The sequence below is a fragment of the Ictidomys tridecemlineatus genome, chromosome X (genome assembly GCF_052094955.1).
Source record: "Ictidomys tridecemlineatus isolate mIctTri1 chromosome X, mIctTri1.hap1, whole genome shotgun sequence".
Classification (NCBI taxonomy): Eukaryota; Metazoa; Chordata; class Mammalia; order Rodentia; family Sciuridae; genus Ictidomys; species Ictidomys tridecemlineatus.
The window spans coordinates 43835305-43854857 of NC_135493.1; the positions used below are offsets into that span (position 1 = coordinate 43835305).

The 19553-nt window shown below is 39.2% G+C and overlaps 1 protein-coding gene across 5 annotated transcripts in view; it reads right to left on the bottom strand.

Moving 5' to 3' along the window:
• Positions 1 to 9463: 9463 nt before the first annotated feature.
• Plp1 (proteolipid protein 1) overlaps positions 9464 to 19553 on the bottom strand; it is a 101941-nt gene continuing 91851 nt past the window's right edge. For 4 of the 5 annotated variants that reach the window (XM_078034460.1, XM_078034458.1, XM_078034457.1 and 1 more), the window contains 6 exons: positions 16453 to 16639; positions 15444 to 15705; positions 14129 to 14297; positions 13590 to 13663; positions 12625 to 12690; positions 9464 to 11533 (listed from right to left, as the gene is read on the bottom strand). In XM_078034460.1, coding sequence (XP_077890586.1) covers positions 11462 to 11533; positions 12625 to 12690; positions 13590 to 13663; positions 14129 to 14297; positions 15444 to 15705; positions 16453 to 16639 — 830 coding nt within the window. In that variant the 3' untranslated portion in view covers positions 9464 to 11461. The remainder of the gene's footprint in view (positions 11534 to 12624; positions 12691 to 13589; positions 13664 to 14128; positions 14298 to 15443; positions 15706 to 16452; positions 16640 to 19553) is intronic. The other variant, XM_078034459.1, reaches the window with a different exon arrangement.

The following is a 19553-nucleotide window of genomic DNA, read 5'->3' on the forward strand; positions in this document are numbered from 1 at the left end:
ATTCTAGTAGGGGAATGGAGCAATAAGTGTGGTAATGACTTGAAATAGAGACAATCTTGAGTGGATACTCAGACTGCAAGAATGGGATGCTGGTATCAAATAATAACAGTAAAACTCAGTACTGGGACATCATTGTACTCAATTTGGAAGAAAGACTGAGGCAGAACCTATAATGGACTCATGTGTGGTAACCCTGTTTTAAAGCAATAATCGGCACGAGATATAGCTCAGTGGTAGAGCACTTACCAAGCATGCATGAGGCCCTGAGTTCAATCCCTAGTGTCACAAAAATAACTAACTAAATAAATAAACAACAATCCCCATTTTAAAATTTGTTGTTTATTTTGGGATATCCGAGATTCAATCAGGGGCACTTGACCACTGAGCCACATCCCCAGCCCTATTTTGTATTTTATTTAGAGACAGGGTTTCACTGAGTTGCTTAGCACCTCACTTTTGCTGAGGTGGCTTTGAACTAGCAATCATCCTCCCTCAGCAACCTGAGCCACTGGGATTACAGGAGTGTGCCACCACGCCTGGCTAACAATCCTCATGTCTTTTAGAATTGAAAATTATCAGGGCTGGGGTTGTGGCTCAGTGGTAGCACACTTGTCTGGCATGTGTGAGGCACTGGGTTCAATCCTCCGTACCACATAAAAATAAATAAATGAAATAAAGGTATTGTGTCTACCTACAATTTAAAAATATTTTTTAAAAATGATCACTTATTTTAGTTAACCTAAAACAATTAAAAATGCATGACATGACTTTCAAAATTTAGCTGCATCAAAATCTTATTCACATTATTTTTCTGATACTCCTTAAAAAAATTGAAGATACCCCAGGATGTTGAAAACAACTATGAGAATTATCTACTTTTACTTTGGAAAGGAGGTAATGAGAAGTATCAAAATAGAGTAGATAAAGAGGAATAAAGGGAGGGATAGGATTGGAAAAGACAGTGGAATGAACTGACATAACTTTCTTATGTTCATATATGAATATATCACAGTGAATTTCTATATCATGTACCCATAAGGCTCTAATTTAAAAATTACTATAAGTAAATAGCAGAAAGATCAGTAGAGTAGAGGGAAAGGAACAGGAGAGGAAGGAGGGGAGAGGAAGAGGAAGTACTGGGGACTGAATAAGAACAAATTATATTCTATATTTAAATTATTTGTGTCAAAATAAATTCTTTATTTGGTGTCAAAATTAATTATTTTATTATGTATTAAAAAGTTTTAAAAGCCTTCCTCATGTGTGGAAGTAAAAGCTTTGGGAATGCTGTCAGTCATTTGAATTCAATTTTATATCTATTTCTAGAAGTGTTTGCCAGACAGGATCTCTTTCACATTGAAGTATTAAAATGAGCAAAGATCGTGGAATTCTTATTAGGGCTGGAGTATCCAATATATCCTGGTCTAGTTAAAAGAAGATGTTAATTCACCATACTTGAATCCATCTATTAACTTGCAGACCAAAACATATCTAAGCCCAGTATTTTAGGGTTTTTTGAATTCTAAAGTTTAAAGTGAGAGCTAGGAAAGAATGACCTTGAACTATTTTCTTTCTACTTCTTTCAAAGCTGACTACCCTGTGTACCTCCATGGAAATGATAGTGGAAAGAGCAAAAGAACTCAACAAACAGGAGATTGTTTTGGAACTAACAGTTCAAAAACAGATTAAATTACTAATGTGAAGAATGTGTTTCTACCCTGCAAAAATTACAAAGCACAGTTACATTAGTAATCACAATGGCACTGTCTTACTCTACCACTCAAAGCACCACTATTTTGGTACTGAGACTGAAGAGAAATGCCTCTCCCTTAGCTGGCTTTCTGGAAGTATATAATATAATGAGTGACTCATAAAACATGCCCATAGTAAACATAGCCACTGTTGTGTAGGATTGCTTTTTTAAAACACCCACTAAAGCTGGATATAAGGGCACACACCTGTAATCCCAGCTACCTGGGAGGCTGAGACAGGAGGACCCCAAGTTTGAGGCCAGCCTGGGCAACTTAGGGAGATTCTGTCAAAAAAATAAATAAAAAGGGCTGGGGATGTAGCACCATGGTGGAGCATTTGCCTAGCATGTGTGAGACTTCGGTTCAATCTCCAGTAAAACACACACACACACACACACACACACACACACACACACACCTTTACTATACTACACTGACATAACAAAGCACAGAAATTCAGTAAAAATAATTCCATAGAGGCCATCAAGTGTGTTGCTATCCGCTTATCTGGCTTAAATCAGGAAAATACATTTAAATAAAAATATTTCCCAAGCTTTGATGCTCTATCTTCTTATGAGTAGGTTAGAAAAATGAAGGCATTTTTAAAGGAATTCCCATAGCCATCAAAGATTAAAGATTGTCAGTAGAATGGATGAATGATGTATCTTCATATGTATGAGCATTAATAAAATACAAACTCATTTTAAAGTGCTACTGAATACTGATCATTACTGAAGCTGAAAAATGGTTATACGAGGTTCTATTTACTTTTGTGTGAGTTTAAAATTTCCAGTCAGAAAAAAGTTTTGAAGAGTGTTACAGAATTGATGGTAGATTTTAAGCATGTTCCCAACCAATGGATACTAGAAGTAAAGCCACTATTGTGGTAGAGGCATGCCATAAGTGATCACCTTAGAGTTTTTTTGTACTCAAAATCATTTGGAAAAACTGCTGCACAGTATTGGTGCTAATGTGAAAGGTGTGTACTGCATGGAGATTGCAATATGATCCATTAGAAACTGTTTCTATTAATTTTTAATTTTAAAATAAGAAAAAATGTTTTAGTAACATCAAATATAAAAAAAGTAACTCTGGTTTCCTCACTCTATTTGTCAAGGAAAGATGTGTTTTGTTTTGTTTTTACAATGAATAAGAAAGCAAGTGACTTTCAAAAAAAGCATGCCATAGAAAGAGCATTTGAAAACAGATGTTTGGAAATGTTTTCATCATCTTGTGATTTTGTTACTGAAAACTGTGTTAACTGTTTGCCCAATTAGAAAGAAAATAGTAACAGGATATTTTTTTAAAATACTTTTTTAGTTGTTGATTGACTTTGTTGTCTTTATTTTTATGTGGTGCTGAGAATCGAACCCAGTGCCTCATGCAGGCTAGGCAAGCACACTACCACTGAGCCACAATCCCAGCCCCGTAACAGGACATTTTTAAATGCCTAAAACAGTCTATTCCAATAGCTTGAACTCATTTATGAAAAATATTTTAGTTTGCAAGAGCCACCAAATAATGTTAGGGAGAGTGGAAATTTAATAAGCCAAATTTCAACAAAAACCTTTGCAAATTGTGTAGTGAGAAAATTTAGTAGCACAATTTACTGAGCACTGTCAATGGCATTCTGTGTCCATTTAGATCTAAGAATCTTTGTAAGGTATCATTGTCGGCTCTGACATCTGTTCAAGTCAATTGTCAGTTTAAACTGAACTCAGTGTTCCAGAATGTTAAACCACTATTTCAAGATTAATGAGACATATTCAATTACATTGTTCACACTAAACTATTAATAATAGCATGTTTCAAATAAGAGATAAATTTTATATACTATCGAATAAAAGAAAATATTTTAAATATTATCTCATATTTGTCATTCTTTTAAACATTCTATTTTGCATTGTTTACAGTGCATTTAGTATACTAGGACAGAAGCACATGAGTATAATGTTAATTTTGTAAACATCAGGGCTAGGGTTGTGGCTCAGCAATAGAGCTCTCACCTAGCATGTGAGAGGCCCTGGGTTCAATCCTCAGCACTACATAAAAATAAATAAATAAAGGTATTGTGCCCAACTAAAAAATGAATATAAAAATGTTGTAAACATCAGTGTGTTGTACACCTTAATACATTTTACTGTGATTATACTCAGCAAGTCTCCTCAAATTTTAATGTATATACAAATCACCCTGGGATCTTGTTAAAGTATAGTTTCTATTCCAGCAGGTGTAGAGCAGGACCTGAGATTCTGCATTTCCAACCAGCTCCCAAATTATTCTGATGCTGCTTGTCCTCAGATCACATTTTAGGCAGCAAGGGTGTGGTTTAGGAGGTGAGTCCACTGAGTTTTACTTAATAGGGTCAAACAATACAAAATGTTTGGAGGTGATTGGGGAATTCATTAACTACACTGTGGGGGGCCATTGTGCTGAATGACTGGCATTTTCCTTCCCATGATTGGAAGAGGCTCTGTCAGTCACTTTCATAGTGGCCTAGACACTGCCCCATCCTGGAAGTAGCAGAATGTGTCTTCATACATAGGTGTGGCTTCCCACAGCCCCAGGGGTTGAATTACCTTACCTGTCCTTGTAACCCTGCCCCTCTTGACCTTTTCTAGATGGAACTTTCTAAAGAATGAGTGTCCCTCACAAGAAAAGTTCACTTCTGAATGTGCTAGCTTTCTCTCGCCTGCGCTCGTGACTTTCTTCGCTCTCCCATTTGGGAAGCTTGAGCCAAGGAGCTGTCCTGAAGCTTGATTTAAAGGTAATATGTGTCTGTGTTTTATTTGATATCCCAGGAAATTCACCGGAGCAACCTTCAGCTGGTTGGGAGCAGAACTACACTTCTTTCTTATCCTTCTTAACCACTGCTTCTGTCAGTGGAGTTTTTGGTTGGTACCGAGCTACAATCACTGCAATTTTACTCCTTCAGATCTCTATGGTTATTAATCAGGTGAGCTGTGATAGGATCAACATTCTCTTGTATAGACTGATGTGACCATTAAGGGTTCATGCTTGAGCATGTTGCTGCTGCTTCCTCCCAAGACTGATATTAAATAAGACCTGTAAAGTACTTTGTGGAGTACTCAGTCAAGTACAGATATTATTGCTGGAGGTGACTACCTATGAACTGAGCCAAGATTTATTAATTTTGGGTCTTCTTGAACACTGAGACAAATAGGTCATCAAAACCCTATGTTCTGATGAATATCTAAAAATATTTAAACCTGAAAGATATTTTAAAATGGCCGAAACCACTTCAGCTATTAGGAACAAACACATAATGACAACAATACACACATGCAAATTCAGTAAACACCTATATACCACATGGCTTTAAGAAATGTAATTTTTTGTATCCTCCCAGATAAACTAGATACAGAATAAATCCTGAGGAACTTGCTCTATGGAATTATTTACACTCTTCACCAATAAGGAATTAGAAACATCTACTGAAAATAACAATTTTGTTTTTTAAAATGTTGGCATGTAGGCTTTTTTCCCTAGAAATAATTATCTGAGCCATTTCTTCACTGACCACTTCTGTCTTATAATTATCATCTGCATATAGGACAATTCTTATATTAGTATTTCTTTTTCTTCTTCTCCTTCTTCTTATTTTTGGTACTGAGGGTAGAACTCAGGGCTTCACACGTGCTAAGAAAGTGCTCTGCCATGGAACTACACCCTCAATCCTTTTTATTTTTTATTTTGAGGCAGGGTGTTGCTAAATTGCCCAGGCTGGCCTCGAACATGTGATCCTCCCACCTCAGCGTCTCTAATAGCTGGGTTCATAGTTGTGTACCTCTGTGTCTGGCTAGCTTCCCTTCTTTAATTAATTAATTAATTAATTTTACTGGGGGTTGAACCCAGGGGGCACAGAGCCACATCCACAGCCCTTTTTTATGTTTTGAGACAGGCTTTTGATAAATTCCTTAGGGACTCCCTAAATTGCTGAAGCTGGCCTCGAACTTTCGATATTCTTGCCTCTGCCTCTGAAGTTGCTGGGATTACAGGTGTGCCCTACAGCACCTGGCCTGGTTTCCCTTCTTTAAAAAAATGTTTTTAAGTTTAAGAATTTTTGAAGATGTCAATTAGAATTAAAAACCATCTATAAACTTTCAAATACCAGTTAGCTCATTTGGTTTCAATATTGCAACCCTCAGAGTGCAGTATTGTGGTATTCCTTTTTGATGTTTGAAAGATAAGAGTTTCACATAATATATACAATATCAATGAATCTAGATGGAACCCAGAACTAGGTTACTTTTCATGTTTGTAAGCAAAATAGTCCAATGTTATTAAACATTTTTAACCTTAAATATCATAACATGGGCCTCTTTCTCTAGATACATACTTGCATGTCTATGTCTTCTTTTATGTGAACCTTTGTTTCTTTTGGAACTGCACAAATTTCTCCCTGATTTTATCTTTTTCCAAAGGACAGGTAGTCTCATTATTCACTATGCTTCCTATCTCCCTTTGTAACCCTTTTTATCTTTTATTGAGTTTTTAAAAACATCCAGCATAACACTTGGCAAAAAGGATTTGTTAAATAAACATGTCAAAAGTTTAAATAAAATGCTAAAGTTGGATTATTTTTTAATCTGTAAATTATTCACGAGTTTATCTTATTTTTTTCCTTTGAAATAAAGTACATCAATTCAAGGAGTACCAGATCAGGAACACATAAATAGCAAAGTTGGTGGAACAATGAAAATAATGCAGGGTATGGCTGCTTGGTTCAAAGCAATGGAGTGAACAAGGAAAATCTTTCCCAATTTAAGGACATTGAATTTCTTACCAGTTTATTGATGCAGGAAAATGCCATGCCACACATGGTGGCACACACCTGTAACAGCGACTTGGGAGGCTGAGGCAGGAGGATTGCAAGTTCAAGGCAGCCTCAGCAACTTAGGGGGCCCTAAGCACTTATGAGACCCTGTGTCAAAATTAAAAATTAAAAAGGACTGTGGATGTGGCCCAGTGGTTAAATGCCCCTGGGTTCAATCCCTGGTACAAAAAAAGGCTAAGTATTGCTTTTTAAGATATAAATAGACACACTATCTGTATTCACTATAAGGAAATTCTGTAAGGAAATTCAAAGAAAAAAAGGACATTATAACTTATATTTCCCTTCCTTGGCTTCTGAGATTTAGCCTTGATGGGGAGGAAAAATCAGGCTGAATTGTTTGTGTTTATACAGATCCTGATCCATGTGCCCTCTGACTCCTCAAACGATGGAGTGGGTAGAAGCAAGCACATGCATTGTGCCAGGGTGTGCAGAAATACTGTCACATGTAAGGCAAGGAGCAGAGTAACAGGGAGAGCAAGTCACAAGTTTTTAAGATTCTAAATTGATGTTTTGTTTTTATCAGGGCCCTAGAAAACCAGAGCCATTTGAAGTCATGACCCTTAACCACTACCTCTCCCACATACTAAGGGGAAACGTCAGATGCCCATTGCAGTCAGCCAATCAGATTCCCTTTTGAATGCTCCCTGCCTCCACTCTAGCCACCCTGGGAGACTTCTTTGCTGTGGATGAAGCTGAGAAAGACCCTTGATATAAGATCATGTCTCCATCAGCTTTCTACTCACAGTCCCAAATGTGAACCTCCCAGAGTTTATCACAAAGCTTAGTAGGTGTTCAATAAATATATACAAGAATGGATGAATGATGAATGTTGCTTTGGACAAAGTGCAGCTTTCATACACTGCATAACTACACTCAGTACTGACCCTGAAAATTGGAAAAAGCCATACAACTGATGCTGTAAGAAAATGTTTCTTGTTTATACTGCTGCATCTTGATCTTTGGCTGATCTAAGCACAAAGAGAGCTCTTTCATTTCTCAGAAAGGAGGTTTATGGTGTGTGGGAGAGCTATGAACAATGAGCTCAATTGATAGACTGGAGATGCTCTCAGCTTCTGAGAGCCTGGAAACTCCATCTATAGATCCGTCCCAGAGGGCAGAGCCAAATAAGGGCAGATGGAAAACACAGCTTTCTTGGGAACTGGCTTTCAACTCCTTTAAGGCAAAAATACTTTCATTCTGTAGCACCCTGAATCAATTCTCCAAAATATGGTGCTGTGCCCTTGTTTGCCAGTGTCTAAAAATAAGTCCTTGTCATATTTTTATTCTTTTTGTCTTAAAGTCATTCAACCAGACTCACTTGCAGAATATTAATTGTGGTGAAGTAGAAATCAGATTACTTTGAAACTACTTTTGAACGGAGCTCCTTAACTGCTGACTGACTTGTTGCCTCCAGCTAAAGCCTCATTTCTCACCCATCATGCTCTTTGCTAGCTTCAACAATGGGGCAATGAGTCTACAGCAATTTTAAGTTATCTTTCCTTAGGCTGGTCATCAGTCTGCTGCCCAAATGTGCCAAATTTTAACCTAGCATTGTTCTAGGGCTTTAATGCTATGTCAGGTGGACTAGTGGGCTAAGCCATCCAGGGAAGTGGGTGTCACTAATTTATTTAAATGGCGCCCTGCCTTAGCCTGTTTACATTTACATTGTCCTTGACTTATCTGCTCTGCCCTGTAAACATTATACCCAGCCCACACTTGCAGTGCCAGCTACTTGGGAGGCTGCTTGAGCTTGGGGAGTTCAAGGTTGGCCTGGGCAAGATAGCTAAAGGCTCATCTCTTTAAAAAAAGCTTCAAACCTTTCATCTAGTATTTTCCAGACAAAACTAAGTATTAGTCATGTATGAAGCACCACCCTATTATTATTGAAGTGGCCAAACAATTTAAAGTAAAGGTAATAATTTAATCCTATACACACCAGGGGATGGAGCACCACTAGGACAAAGAAGAGGTAACCTATTTGAATTAGCAGAACACTCTCACACCCAACTTCAAAGATAGAAGAAACCTTTAAATAGGTGATGAATTGGTATCAAGACCTGGAGTTCTAGCCCAAACTCTGCAAGTGTATTTATTTATTTTTTTTAAATTAAACAACAGAAATTTATTTATTATTTCTGAAGCTAGGAAATCCAAATCAAAGTGCTGGCAGAGGCATACCCAGTGTCTGGTTGGGGCCCACTACTCAAGGATGCTGTCTCCATGGTGATAGGAGAGATGGAAGGGCCAGGCAGCTCTGGAAGCTTCATAGGACATTAATCCCATTGGAGAGGGTAGAGCCCCACAAGTTCTACCTCTTACTACCAACAACTGGGGGTGAGAGTTCCTGCATGTGAATATTGGAGTTATGCATTTGCAGTAGATTAATTCATCTTCTGATACACCGAATTCTTGGAGGACAAGAGCAGCCAATGTGCCTTCACAGGCTCTGCCTCTCTGCTTCACTCTTTGTGGTCCCTTCTGGACAGGGTGGTAACGGTCACTAGTGCCTTCCTGAGTGTACCTGGTTTGCAACTGGGCAGCCAGCTTCACTGGGCACACATGCCCATTAGCCATGTCAGGAGCCTGTCAGAGGGGCTAGCACTGGACATGGGGCTCAGACTGCAGACAGGGGCAGCTGGGCTGCACAGTGGGGTGCTCACTGGATTTCTTTGGGAAAATTTTTTGCCTCTATTTCTTAGTGTCTCCAGCTATAAAAACAGAAGTGATCTATTTATCTACTATTTATTTCAGAGAATGACTTAGGTGACCTGAAAAATAAACTTCTTCAACAAGATACAATTCTTAAGTTTCTATCATGAAATCAAACAGAACAATTCACTCAAAGGAGACAATGTTTGAGAACATTCTTAATTTTATTTTCTTTAATTTTATAAAATACATTTTGTAAGATAAGTTTCTAAAAGTTTATTCCTTATGTGTGTTAAAATTGAAATTCTATATCAGAAATGAAGGAAACACTTTCAGTTGATTAACTCTCTTTGTGTGTGTACATGTGTGTATGTATGCATGTGAGGTTTTCAGGGGAGGGTTGGTTACTTACTATGTTATTAAATAAAAATAAAACACAAGGTACAGATTACTTCACTTCCCTTGATCTTGATTGGTTTCTCATAGAACTTTTTCCCTCTCCTTCCTCTATGCAGCCTGGAAGCTTATCTTGTATACTGGTCTGAAAACAAGTATCAGTGTCTTTTTGTAAAGATTTTGTATCTCCTTAAACATTGCTGAGACCACTTTTGGGGAAAAGAGAAAGTAACTCTTTACAACAAAAGAGCTACAGTAGAAACTGTCCTTTCAATAACAACCAATCAGATAAGTTTATCTACCCAAAGTTAACAAAAACAGGAAAAGACTGGGAACTACTCAGATTTAAACTCTTTCTGTCCTTTTCCATGGAAGCTTACTAACTGAATAGCTGACAGCTGGTACATTCTATTATGTGATCTATACCAGAAGAAAATAACCTCTACATTAAACCTAACTTTTAACACACCAAGAAAACACTGCTAAGTAAATCATCTCCCATTAGCTAGAAAGAACGATCAAACAGGTTATTCAAATTGAGGTTCAGATTCATCAGATCTGTTTCTGCAAACAGCAGAATATTTGTAGAAAATTCCAACAGATTCAAGCAACTAGCTAATTGTAAATATCATTTGTTATGCTTACTCTTCAACTTTCCTCTTTCTAAAAGAATTATAATCCAAAAATCATTCTCTAGCCCTTTCTGTTACAACCCCAAACAAGCAATAAACAAACTGGAAACTGTGAAATGTGCATCATTCTGAAACAAATCAAGATCTTCAAATCACCTACTATGACTGAATGGATAAAACCCCATGAAAAGAGCACCATTGTGAAGATATGACAGAGGCCAGAGTACACAACTAATTAACAGAAAAAAGACATGCTATCCAAAAAGTTATCTATCCTGTGTCTACCAGAGGGCCATCTTGAGTTACACCGTTAGCCAACAGTAACTGCTGCTCCTTAGACCAGTCTGTTTTTCCCATAAGCTAGTTTCTTTCTATTCTCAGCTCCTTGGAAACCACAGGGTTGTCATGGTAGCTGTTATCAAGGAGAAGGGAGTGAGAAGATGCTGACAACACCCTGTTTCTCTTCCTAAAGAGGTGTAAGGCTAGATGCCCTCTTTGTCTACACAGACACTATGCGCTCCCTTATGCTATAAGTAAGGTTGGCTGAGTTAGGGCTTCAAGAGTTCATTACCATCAGGGTCAGCGCTCTCTTTCTAAGGGTGAAAGATCCTTGCTTTGACCCCCTTCTCCCAGATGCAACAGGCAGATTTGGGAAAATGCTCTTATTGTTTTGCTGTTTTTTTCTTCTATCTTCAGTGGTAATAGGGATACAGGAATGGTTTTCCTGTTTTGTACACCAAGGAGAATATATTTGGCTCCTCTAGATGGCAAGGGGACCAAGGACATTCCTTCTCTCTACCTGAGCATCTTTCTTTCCACTTTGTTTCTATCAGTGGAAGTGCCCTTTGAGAAGAAAGCACTGACTGGTCCTCAGGAGTTATAAGGAAATTGAATTCGAGCCTCCATTCCTTGTGACTTGCAGTTGGGGAGTCACCTTCTCGGGCATTTCCCATTTCTCGCAGGAACCAGCTGTGAAGAAAAATGACTAAAAGAGGTCCATGAGAGGGAGAGTCCACAGAGACATTAATCACTGCAAGACCCTTCTTTCTTGTTACACTCATCAAGTAAGAAGAGGGCCAGTCAGCGGCAAAGGCAGAGTTAAGATGGGAGACGCAGCATTGTTGGCTGTGTGGTTAGAGCCTTGCTATTAGACAAAGGGGGATTTTTATGGAACATCAGAACTTGGTGCCTCGGCCCATGAGTTTAAGGACAGCGAAGTTGTAAGTGGCAGCAATCATGAAGGTGAGCTGTAGGGAACAGGAGAAAATATGAGTGACAGTAGACAAGGAAGCTCTCCCTCCTCAAATCCTTTTGGGAGTGAAGAAGAGGAGAAATGAAATCATAACTGAATAAAGGGGAAAATCCTGCTCTTCCTAAGATAGCACATCCCAGGCTTCTCTCTACATGCTGATTAGAAATCCTCCCGAGACATTTCCTTTCAATGGCCCACTACTGGAGAGTTGAATCAATAAGGACTTATGTCACAACTATGCTTGACCTAGCATTGAGTTTTCCTCAAGGAAGTGAACAATGCATGGCTTTTGCCACATCCATACATCAGAGTGACTTGCAGTCATAGGCTGTTTGGTGTAGACACACAGTCAAAACATAGCCTTCTCCTGCTGATTGCTCTATTTTACTAAGTGAGAAATTAGTTGACTTTGCATGAAAGCCTCAGCAATAGGAGGAGGATTCTGTGATCTCATTCTTTTCTGTTCATTGTTTATTCAATGACTTCAGGTAAATTGATTTACCCCTTAATATCTTAGGTTTTTAATCTTCATAGTGAATGAAGCACACTTCATTTAACACTGCACTGTAATACTATGGGAAAGACCTGGAACATAGAATTGCAATTCTAATAATGTTAGGAGGTCCTTCCAATATTTCCCTGAGAGTAAGCAGATCCACTGGAGAGTTTCAAAATGGACTCATATTTATAGCACATAGAATCCTAAGCTATAGCAAATCATGTTAGCAATTTTCATGATTCTTGTCACCAATCAGACTCAGCTGTGTTGAGAATTAACTATAATTTTCACTGCAATGCACTTGGCAATGTTATATGATTCATAAATGCTCTAAATTATCAGTCATGACTAATCTCTTACCTTCTCTTTTCTCAATGCCACTTTCCTTCTTCCCATCTAATTCCTGAAGTATTTCTGCCTTGCCAACCCAAAGAAGAAATATATAGCCCTATACCTTACTATATCTTCCTAGTAGATTCTCTCCAGCATTTCATATTTGAAAGGAGTCATTTTCTTGTCTTTTAGCATAATCATACCCAAGCTATCTCAGGACCATTTGTTTGCAAAATCATTCAAAAACTACTTACCAGGGAAACCAGTGTGGCTGCAGCCCCCACAAATGCAGCAATAAACAGGTGGAAGGTCATTTGAAACTGTAGAAAAATCCAAGAGGAAAAACTATTTCTTGTAGCAGCAAAAAACATGCTCCACTATTAATTACAAATGCAGTTTTTCAAACATGTTGATATCATCCTTGTGTGTTAATTCTGCATCTCTAATTACTATTTTCACTTCTCTAAATGTAGACCTCCCAATCTGTAATGCACACCATAGTACCCAGAACACAAAAGATAGTGCTACCAAAGAATCAACTTATTCCCTATAGTTATACCCAGGATCCCAAAGTTTAAAGTCAATACTTTGCCTTCAAAGAAATAGTTTACAAGCCAGGCATAGTGGCACATACCCATAATCCCAGCAACTTAGTGAGGCCTTTTCTCAAAATTAAAAAATATATATAAATAAAATAAAGAGGGCTGGGGATATATCTCAGTGGTTCAAATTTCAGTACCAAATAAGAAAAAGAAGTAGTTTACTACCTACCTCTCCAGGATTTACTTTTATTCCCCTGCCTGTATAATATCTATTCTCAATAGTACATTTTTCAAATGTACTTATTTTACCTCTCATTAGAGAGGTTCCAAATTGAAAGTGTTTTATAGAAATCATGTGTGTCTCTGCACACAGCCCATTCTTTTCATGAGGTTTTTAACTAAAAGAATGTAAATTTTCATTTGGGGAATTCTGCTATTAAGCTCTATATTTACCTAAAGCTACACATTTCTTTTTTAGGGGAGAAAATTTTGGGAATTTGTTTTCACCATCCATGCTCTTTGGCTCAAGCATACTTAGGCAATATTTTGTAGAGGGACAATCTGTTAACTCCAAATCCAACAAAGAGAAATTTGAGTCTTGAAAATTGAAGGCCACAGACAGAAATTTCTATGGTATTTGCCATTGTATTGCAAAATAGACCAATTGGACCACTTACCTCAGCTGTTTTGCAGATGGACAGAAGGTTGGAGCCACAAACTTTGCCTGGGAAGGCGTTCCATGGGAGAACACCTAAGGAAGATGCACAAATCAACCACGGTAAGCTTCATGGAATATGGGGCCACATTGAAGAATTTCCCCTAGAGCCTTCTCTAATTATCCTGGTTGTAAAGTTGCAGTTGCCAATAATCAGGGTCCTCTTTTCTAGAGACTTACAAAAAAATCAAAGGTGGTACTGAATAGATATGAAATCTTCTGTTTGTTATTGAAATGTGATGCTTTGGGGTTGGGAAAAACAGTCCATCAGAACAGAGCAAGCAGTATGAATAACCAAGAAAACTCCCACCACTTCCAAGTACCCTTCCCAGGGAAGAAACATCTCTGGTTTCAGTGGGAAGGGATTAACAACCTAAGACTCAAGTGTTCATCATCTTATATTTCTCTCATAATCACCACCCCCTTACCCTATGAAAAGAAACAAATATATATCACTTCCATAATTGGTAGGGGAGCTAAGACACCCATACCCTAACTTACCATACATTCTGGCATCAGCACAGAGGCTGCCTATACTGGCAGAAGTCTTGCTGGGGAAGGCAATAGACTGGCAGGTGGTCCATGTATTGAAGTAAATGTACACAGGCACAGCTGAGCAGGCAAACACCAGGAGCCACACAACGGTCAGGGCATAGGTGATGCCCACAAACTAAAACAATTGACATGGGGTGGTTAGAAACCAGCATCAGCCTGCAGATGTTGAAATACAAACTGGGAGACACTGGAGTGGCATAAGCCAATGAAACCAGATTCCAGGGATCTCCCCCAAATGAAATTAGTGAACAGGGCATCTCTGCCATGTATCACTGGCAGTATTTACTAGAGAACCGGCCCCAAGTATGAGGGATGGTAGGGGGAACGGGTGGGGGTTGGAGTGAGGAGGATCCCTGGGTTAGAGAGGCTTCAGGGAAATTTTTGGGCAGATAAGGTGTAAAGAAATCAAAACAGATCTTGAAAGAAAGTCGTGCCATTTTGTGCCTTAGGCTGAGCTTAGAAAATGTTCCTTGTCACAAGATTTTTGTTCCCTAGTCATTGAGCAAAGCCAATAGGAAATTTAAATTTTAGATATAAAAACCCTTCTAAGCTAACTGCTGGCCACAAAAAGAGATCACCACAACCCACACATATTTAGCCCCCCCCCCCAATTTTTTTTGTGATGTTAAAGATAGAACCCAGAGCCTTGCACTTATAGGCAAACACTCTACCTCTGAGCCATAACCCAGCCCAGCTCCTGAAAGATCAACTGAAAACCAATTTATATTTTACTAGAAGCATGCATAGCCCTCAGGCAGAGACAAAACATTAAATATGCAAGTCTACTCTAATTCAGTCTGGGACCCCCAACAGTATAAGATCCCAGAATATTATGCATTCCACCTTGAAGTCAATTTTTTAATTTCTATGATCCACTCTCCCTCTCAGATCAGATGTCTAAGACTCAATCCCATGAGCATTTTACACTCTTGTACAGTCAGATCCACTCTTGTGGTCCCTGCTAAGAAGGGAGTAAAGAGATACCAACAGATGGCTTAGAAATGGTCTGATTATACAAAGCATCCCAGAAAACTCATGTTTTTCATTTCAAGATGAAATTTTCTAGGGAATCTGTGAAGTGAGGCTAAGCCAGCCAGGCACCACGTTCTTCCTGACCTCTCGTTCGGCTGTGGCCATCGCTTCCTCACTCAAAAGCCAGGTCCTGAGACAGGACCTTGTCTTGGGTGGGGATGAGGCCACAGACTCACGCCCAATTTTCCCCCACCCCTTGTTATTGTCACAAAATCCTGAGGATGATCACCTTGTCGGGATGTCCTAGCCATTTTCCCAAACAATGACACACCCGCTCCAAAGAATGAGCTTGATGTTGGCCTCTGGAACCCCTCCCCTTCTGGCCCCCTGTTACCGTTGCACTCAGGCCCTTGCCGCAGATGGTGGTCTTGTAGTCGCCAAAGATCTGCCTCACTGCGCCGGTGGTGTAGAAGCCCTCAGCCAGCAGGAGGGCTCCATAAAGGAAGAAGAAAGAGGCAGTTCCATAGATGACATACTGGAAGGCATGGATCCTGCATTGAGACCAGACATTCATATTCATTGAGGACCCAGATCTTTTCTCACACAAGTGAGGTACACATCTAAATGGGCACATTAACAAGGATAGAGGTTCTTTAGAGGAATCACTAATCACTGTTCCAGGGTTTCACCTTATCTTTATTGAAAAAAATGAAGACAGAGAGCAGGTGACCAGAAGCACAGGTTCCTCCACCCACCCTTGCTTACTCTGCAACCTAGAGAACAAAGGCCCTGCCCTTCTTGCCTGATCCTTCAGAGATGCTACCTCACAGGAAGGAGGAGCTAGGTAAAAAGGGAAAGATGAAAGAACAGTAACCTAACTGCTCTAGGAGCAGGAGAAACTCAGTACTAAGCCTGAGCAGATGCAAGCAGTGTATCAAACCAAGAAGTGACCCCACTCTATCTAGTCATTGTGCCTCCCTTGGGTTCTCTATATCTACCATTGTGGAGGCAACTCAAGCAATATTAACCATATCCAGCAGAAATAGAACATGGATGAGGAAATGAGGAGTGGGTAGGATGGAATGGCAGGCAGGAGACTACCATCTCTGAATCTGGTACTCTCCCCTCATTTAGGGCTTCTGATGTGGTATAAGTGGAATATGAACACAGAATACTAAAGAATCCTGCCTCACTCCACTCCTTTTCCCTACTAGTCACAAAGGTACTGATGAGTTCTGTAGCTTCAGGATGGAGAGAAGGAAAAAGAGATGAATTTTTGTAGGAGGATAGGTACTTACACATTGATGAGATACTCATAGTCCTGGTAGTTTTTGGAGAAATAAGTCTCAATTAGCTTTTCTGTGCCAGTGAGTGCTTCATGTCCACAGCCACAGAACAGTGCCACCCCAAAGAAACACAATCCAGTGGCCACCAGGGAAGCAAATGGGGCCCCTACCAGACATCTTGCACAGCACTCTAACAAACCTGGGGAAGAAAAGGGGGAAAGAGTCAGGCATGCACATTAGGTAGCTCATGCCCTCATGCCACTCTGCTGTACCTGGCAGCTCCTAGGCTCCCAAATATGGATAAAATGATCACCCTGGAGTCTAAAATCAGGAGAATCTAGAATTTGGGGCTTTGGAAATGTGAGATTGATATAAAATCCTTATTTTGTTTCGTTCTTGAAAATAAATCCTTACCTTGAATTCCCAGAACTTATGGTATTTTAAAAACAGTTCAGTAATTCAAGTAGCAAGGCAAAGAGATTATGGAATCAGTTCCTCTTTTTATGTTGTTCCAGTCTATTTGTTTCAGTCATTCATCAATTATTTATGGAATGCTTACTCCGTGCCCAGCATTGTACTGGGTATTTTATGGGATATGAAGACAGAAAAGATACAGACTCTACCAGATGGGAGCACTTAGTTCACTGAGGAGTAATTAACTAGGTACACCTAAAATTCTCAACTAACAATTCCAGGCAGCCAAGTAAATGATTATAGAGGGTAAATGTGCTTGGTGTTCAGAAGAGATGAGTAAAAACCAGAGATATTGGTATTATAAGACAGGATTTGGGCTTAAAGAGAATCCCAGGTGGAAAAAACATTGGAAATTTCATGTCCTGGATGTTGCTGAATATTGAGAATAATTTTTGCAAGAGACGCTTAATTCTTCTTGGTCTAGATGTGTGAGAAAGATTCCAAAGAAAAAAGGAAACTGGTATAGGACAAGAAATGATAATAGGAAGATTACTATTATAAAAATAAAAATGCAGGCTTAGGGCTGGGGTTGTGGCTCAGCGGTAGAACACTTGTATAGCATGTGTACGGCACTGGGTTCAATCCTCAGCCACACATAAAAATAAATAAATAAAATAAATGTATCGCATTCATCTATAACTAAAAAATATTTTTTTAAAAAATGTAGGCTTAGTGGGGCTGGGGTTGTGGCTCAGTGGCAGAACACTTGCCTAGTATGTGTGAGGCACTGGGTTCGATCCTCCACACCACATAAAAATGAACAAATAAAATAAAGGCATAAAAAATGTTGTATCTGTTAGAAAATTTTTAAAAAAATGTGGGCTTAGTGATTTGGGGGTAGGTCAAATGGCTGTTTTGCCCCCCAGCCCATACTGCAGCTTGTCAAACATCCCTACCCATTGTCCTACACTGAAATTTTGTCAATATGCCTCAAAGGAAGTTTATACAAAGTCATCAAAGCATAAAACTATTTCTGGCATGAGGAAAATACACTAGGACTTGGGACACACAGGTATCTCAAAATGCTAAGAGTCCCCAAGATTCTCAGATCCGATACACCATCCCCATGCCAGTGTTGCTGAGAAATGAGAAAGGCATACAAGTCACAGGCTCTGGAAGCAGCTATGTCCTAAGTACTAGTCCCATTTTCTAAGGTATCATATGCAATGAAGTATGTCAAATGCCAAACAGATGACTGACTAGATGGGTAAATGGATGGTTCCCTCTGGCTTCTTGGCCAGATCCCTAAAAGGTAGAAAAATGAAAATGTTAAGTTCCACAAACAAAAATTCTTAATTTATACACGTATGTGTACATATACTTGTATAAACATGTATATACACACACACAAACTTTCTATATGCATGTATGTGTACATATACACATTATATATTTTATATGTAATGTATACACACATATAAATTAAATATATGCATTTCTCTATTCATACTAACTTATAGATCTATTCATATAGTATACATACACAAAAATAATCAGCAAATGTGCTGAGAAGGTGCTATTTTGGATGAATAGAATAAAAATTAATTCTATTAATGTCTTAGGTTTGGATTTTCATGTTCAAGCATTCTGCCAAGACAAGTTCCCTTATCTATATCATGATACCAGGGGAAATGGGAATCCTTTGCCTGCTTCTCTTAATAATACTGCAGCTTCTTTTTATCCTTGAGTGCTTGAACACTTCGTGATCTGCATGGCTAAACTGCATCAATGTGAACATATTCTCAAGTACCAAATTTTCTCTATGATGGGAAAGTTGAGATAGAGGCATGTCTCTATTCCCAGAGCCACAAAATGATTAAGAGCTAGTACCCACCATCTCCTGAAATTACAGCCCTTCCCTGAACTTCAAAGAGTTTCTTCTCCAAAGATCCTTATGTATCATGTTAGAGAAGAGGTTTGGAAGCCCAAGCCAAGTGAAATACATAGCAAACATTTGCAGCAGAATTGAGTTTCTTTCCTTTTCTATGAACTGAAGCTCTACTGCCAGAAAACTTGGCCTCCATAAGAAACAGTTTGTAGCTGTGCTCATGTGAGTGGAAGCTGTTTACTCAGCATGAACTCTGCAAGTATACTTGATAAAAATGCTTCATCTGTTCTGGCCTGTGGAGTGTTTGTACACACATGTGCACACACGCACATGTTCACAAATGGGCACATGCACACATATATGCCAGAGACGAAAATATAACAGCTGAAAGTAATCACTGTTCTCAGGAGGCATTCCAGAAATTGATCCTCCTTTCTTTTTTTCAATAAAATATTAGATGTATCCTGTAAGTCAAGAATGGGTACTAGGAAGTCAACAGTACTATTATTTTCCTTCCCTGCCTTTCTTATTCCTCCCCAGTCTCAAACTTGTTGACTCTTCTAGTAAAGAAGGTATCTGAAGACAGGGGGTTGGGGGAAGGGATGGTCAGTGACCCCAGTGTTCCCTCTCTCCCCAGCACAGGGTCAGGGCTTGGACAGAGCCCTCCATAGCTTCCCTAGACAAAGAAGCCTTGTTTCTCCTAAGATCTCAGGAGCCTCATTGGTATTCTGCAAGGGCCTGCAGGCCTAGGGTGGGGAAGGGGTTAGACCCAGAAAACAATAGCAGGACTGTTTGTTTAGCCCAGGGTAAG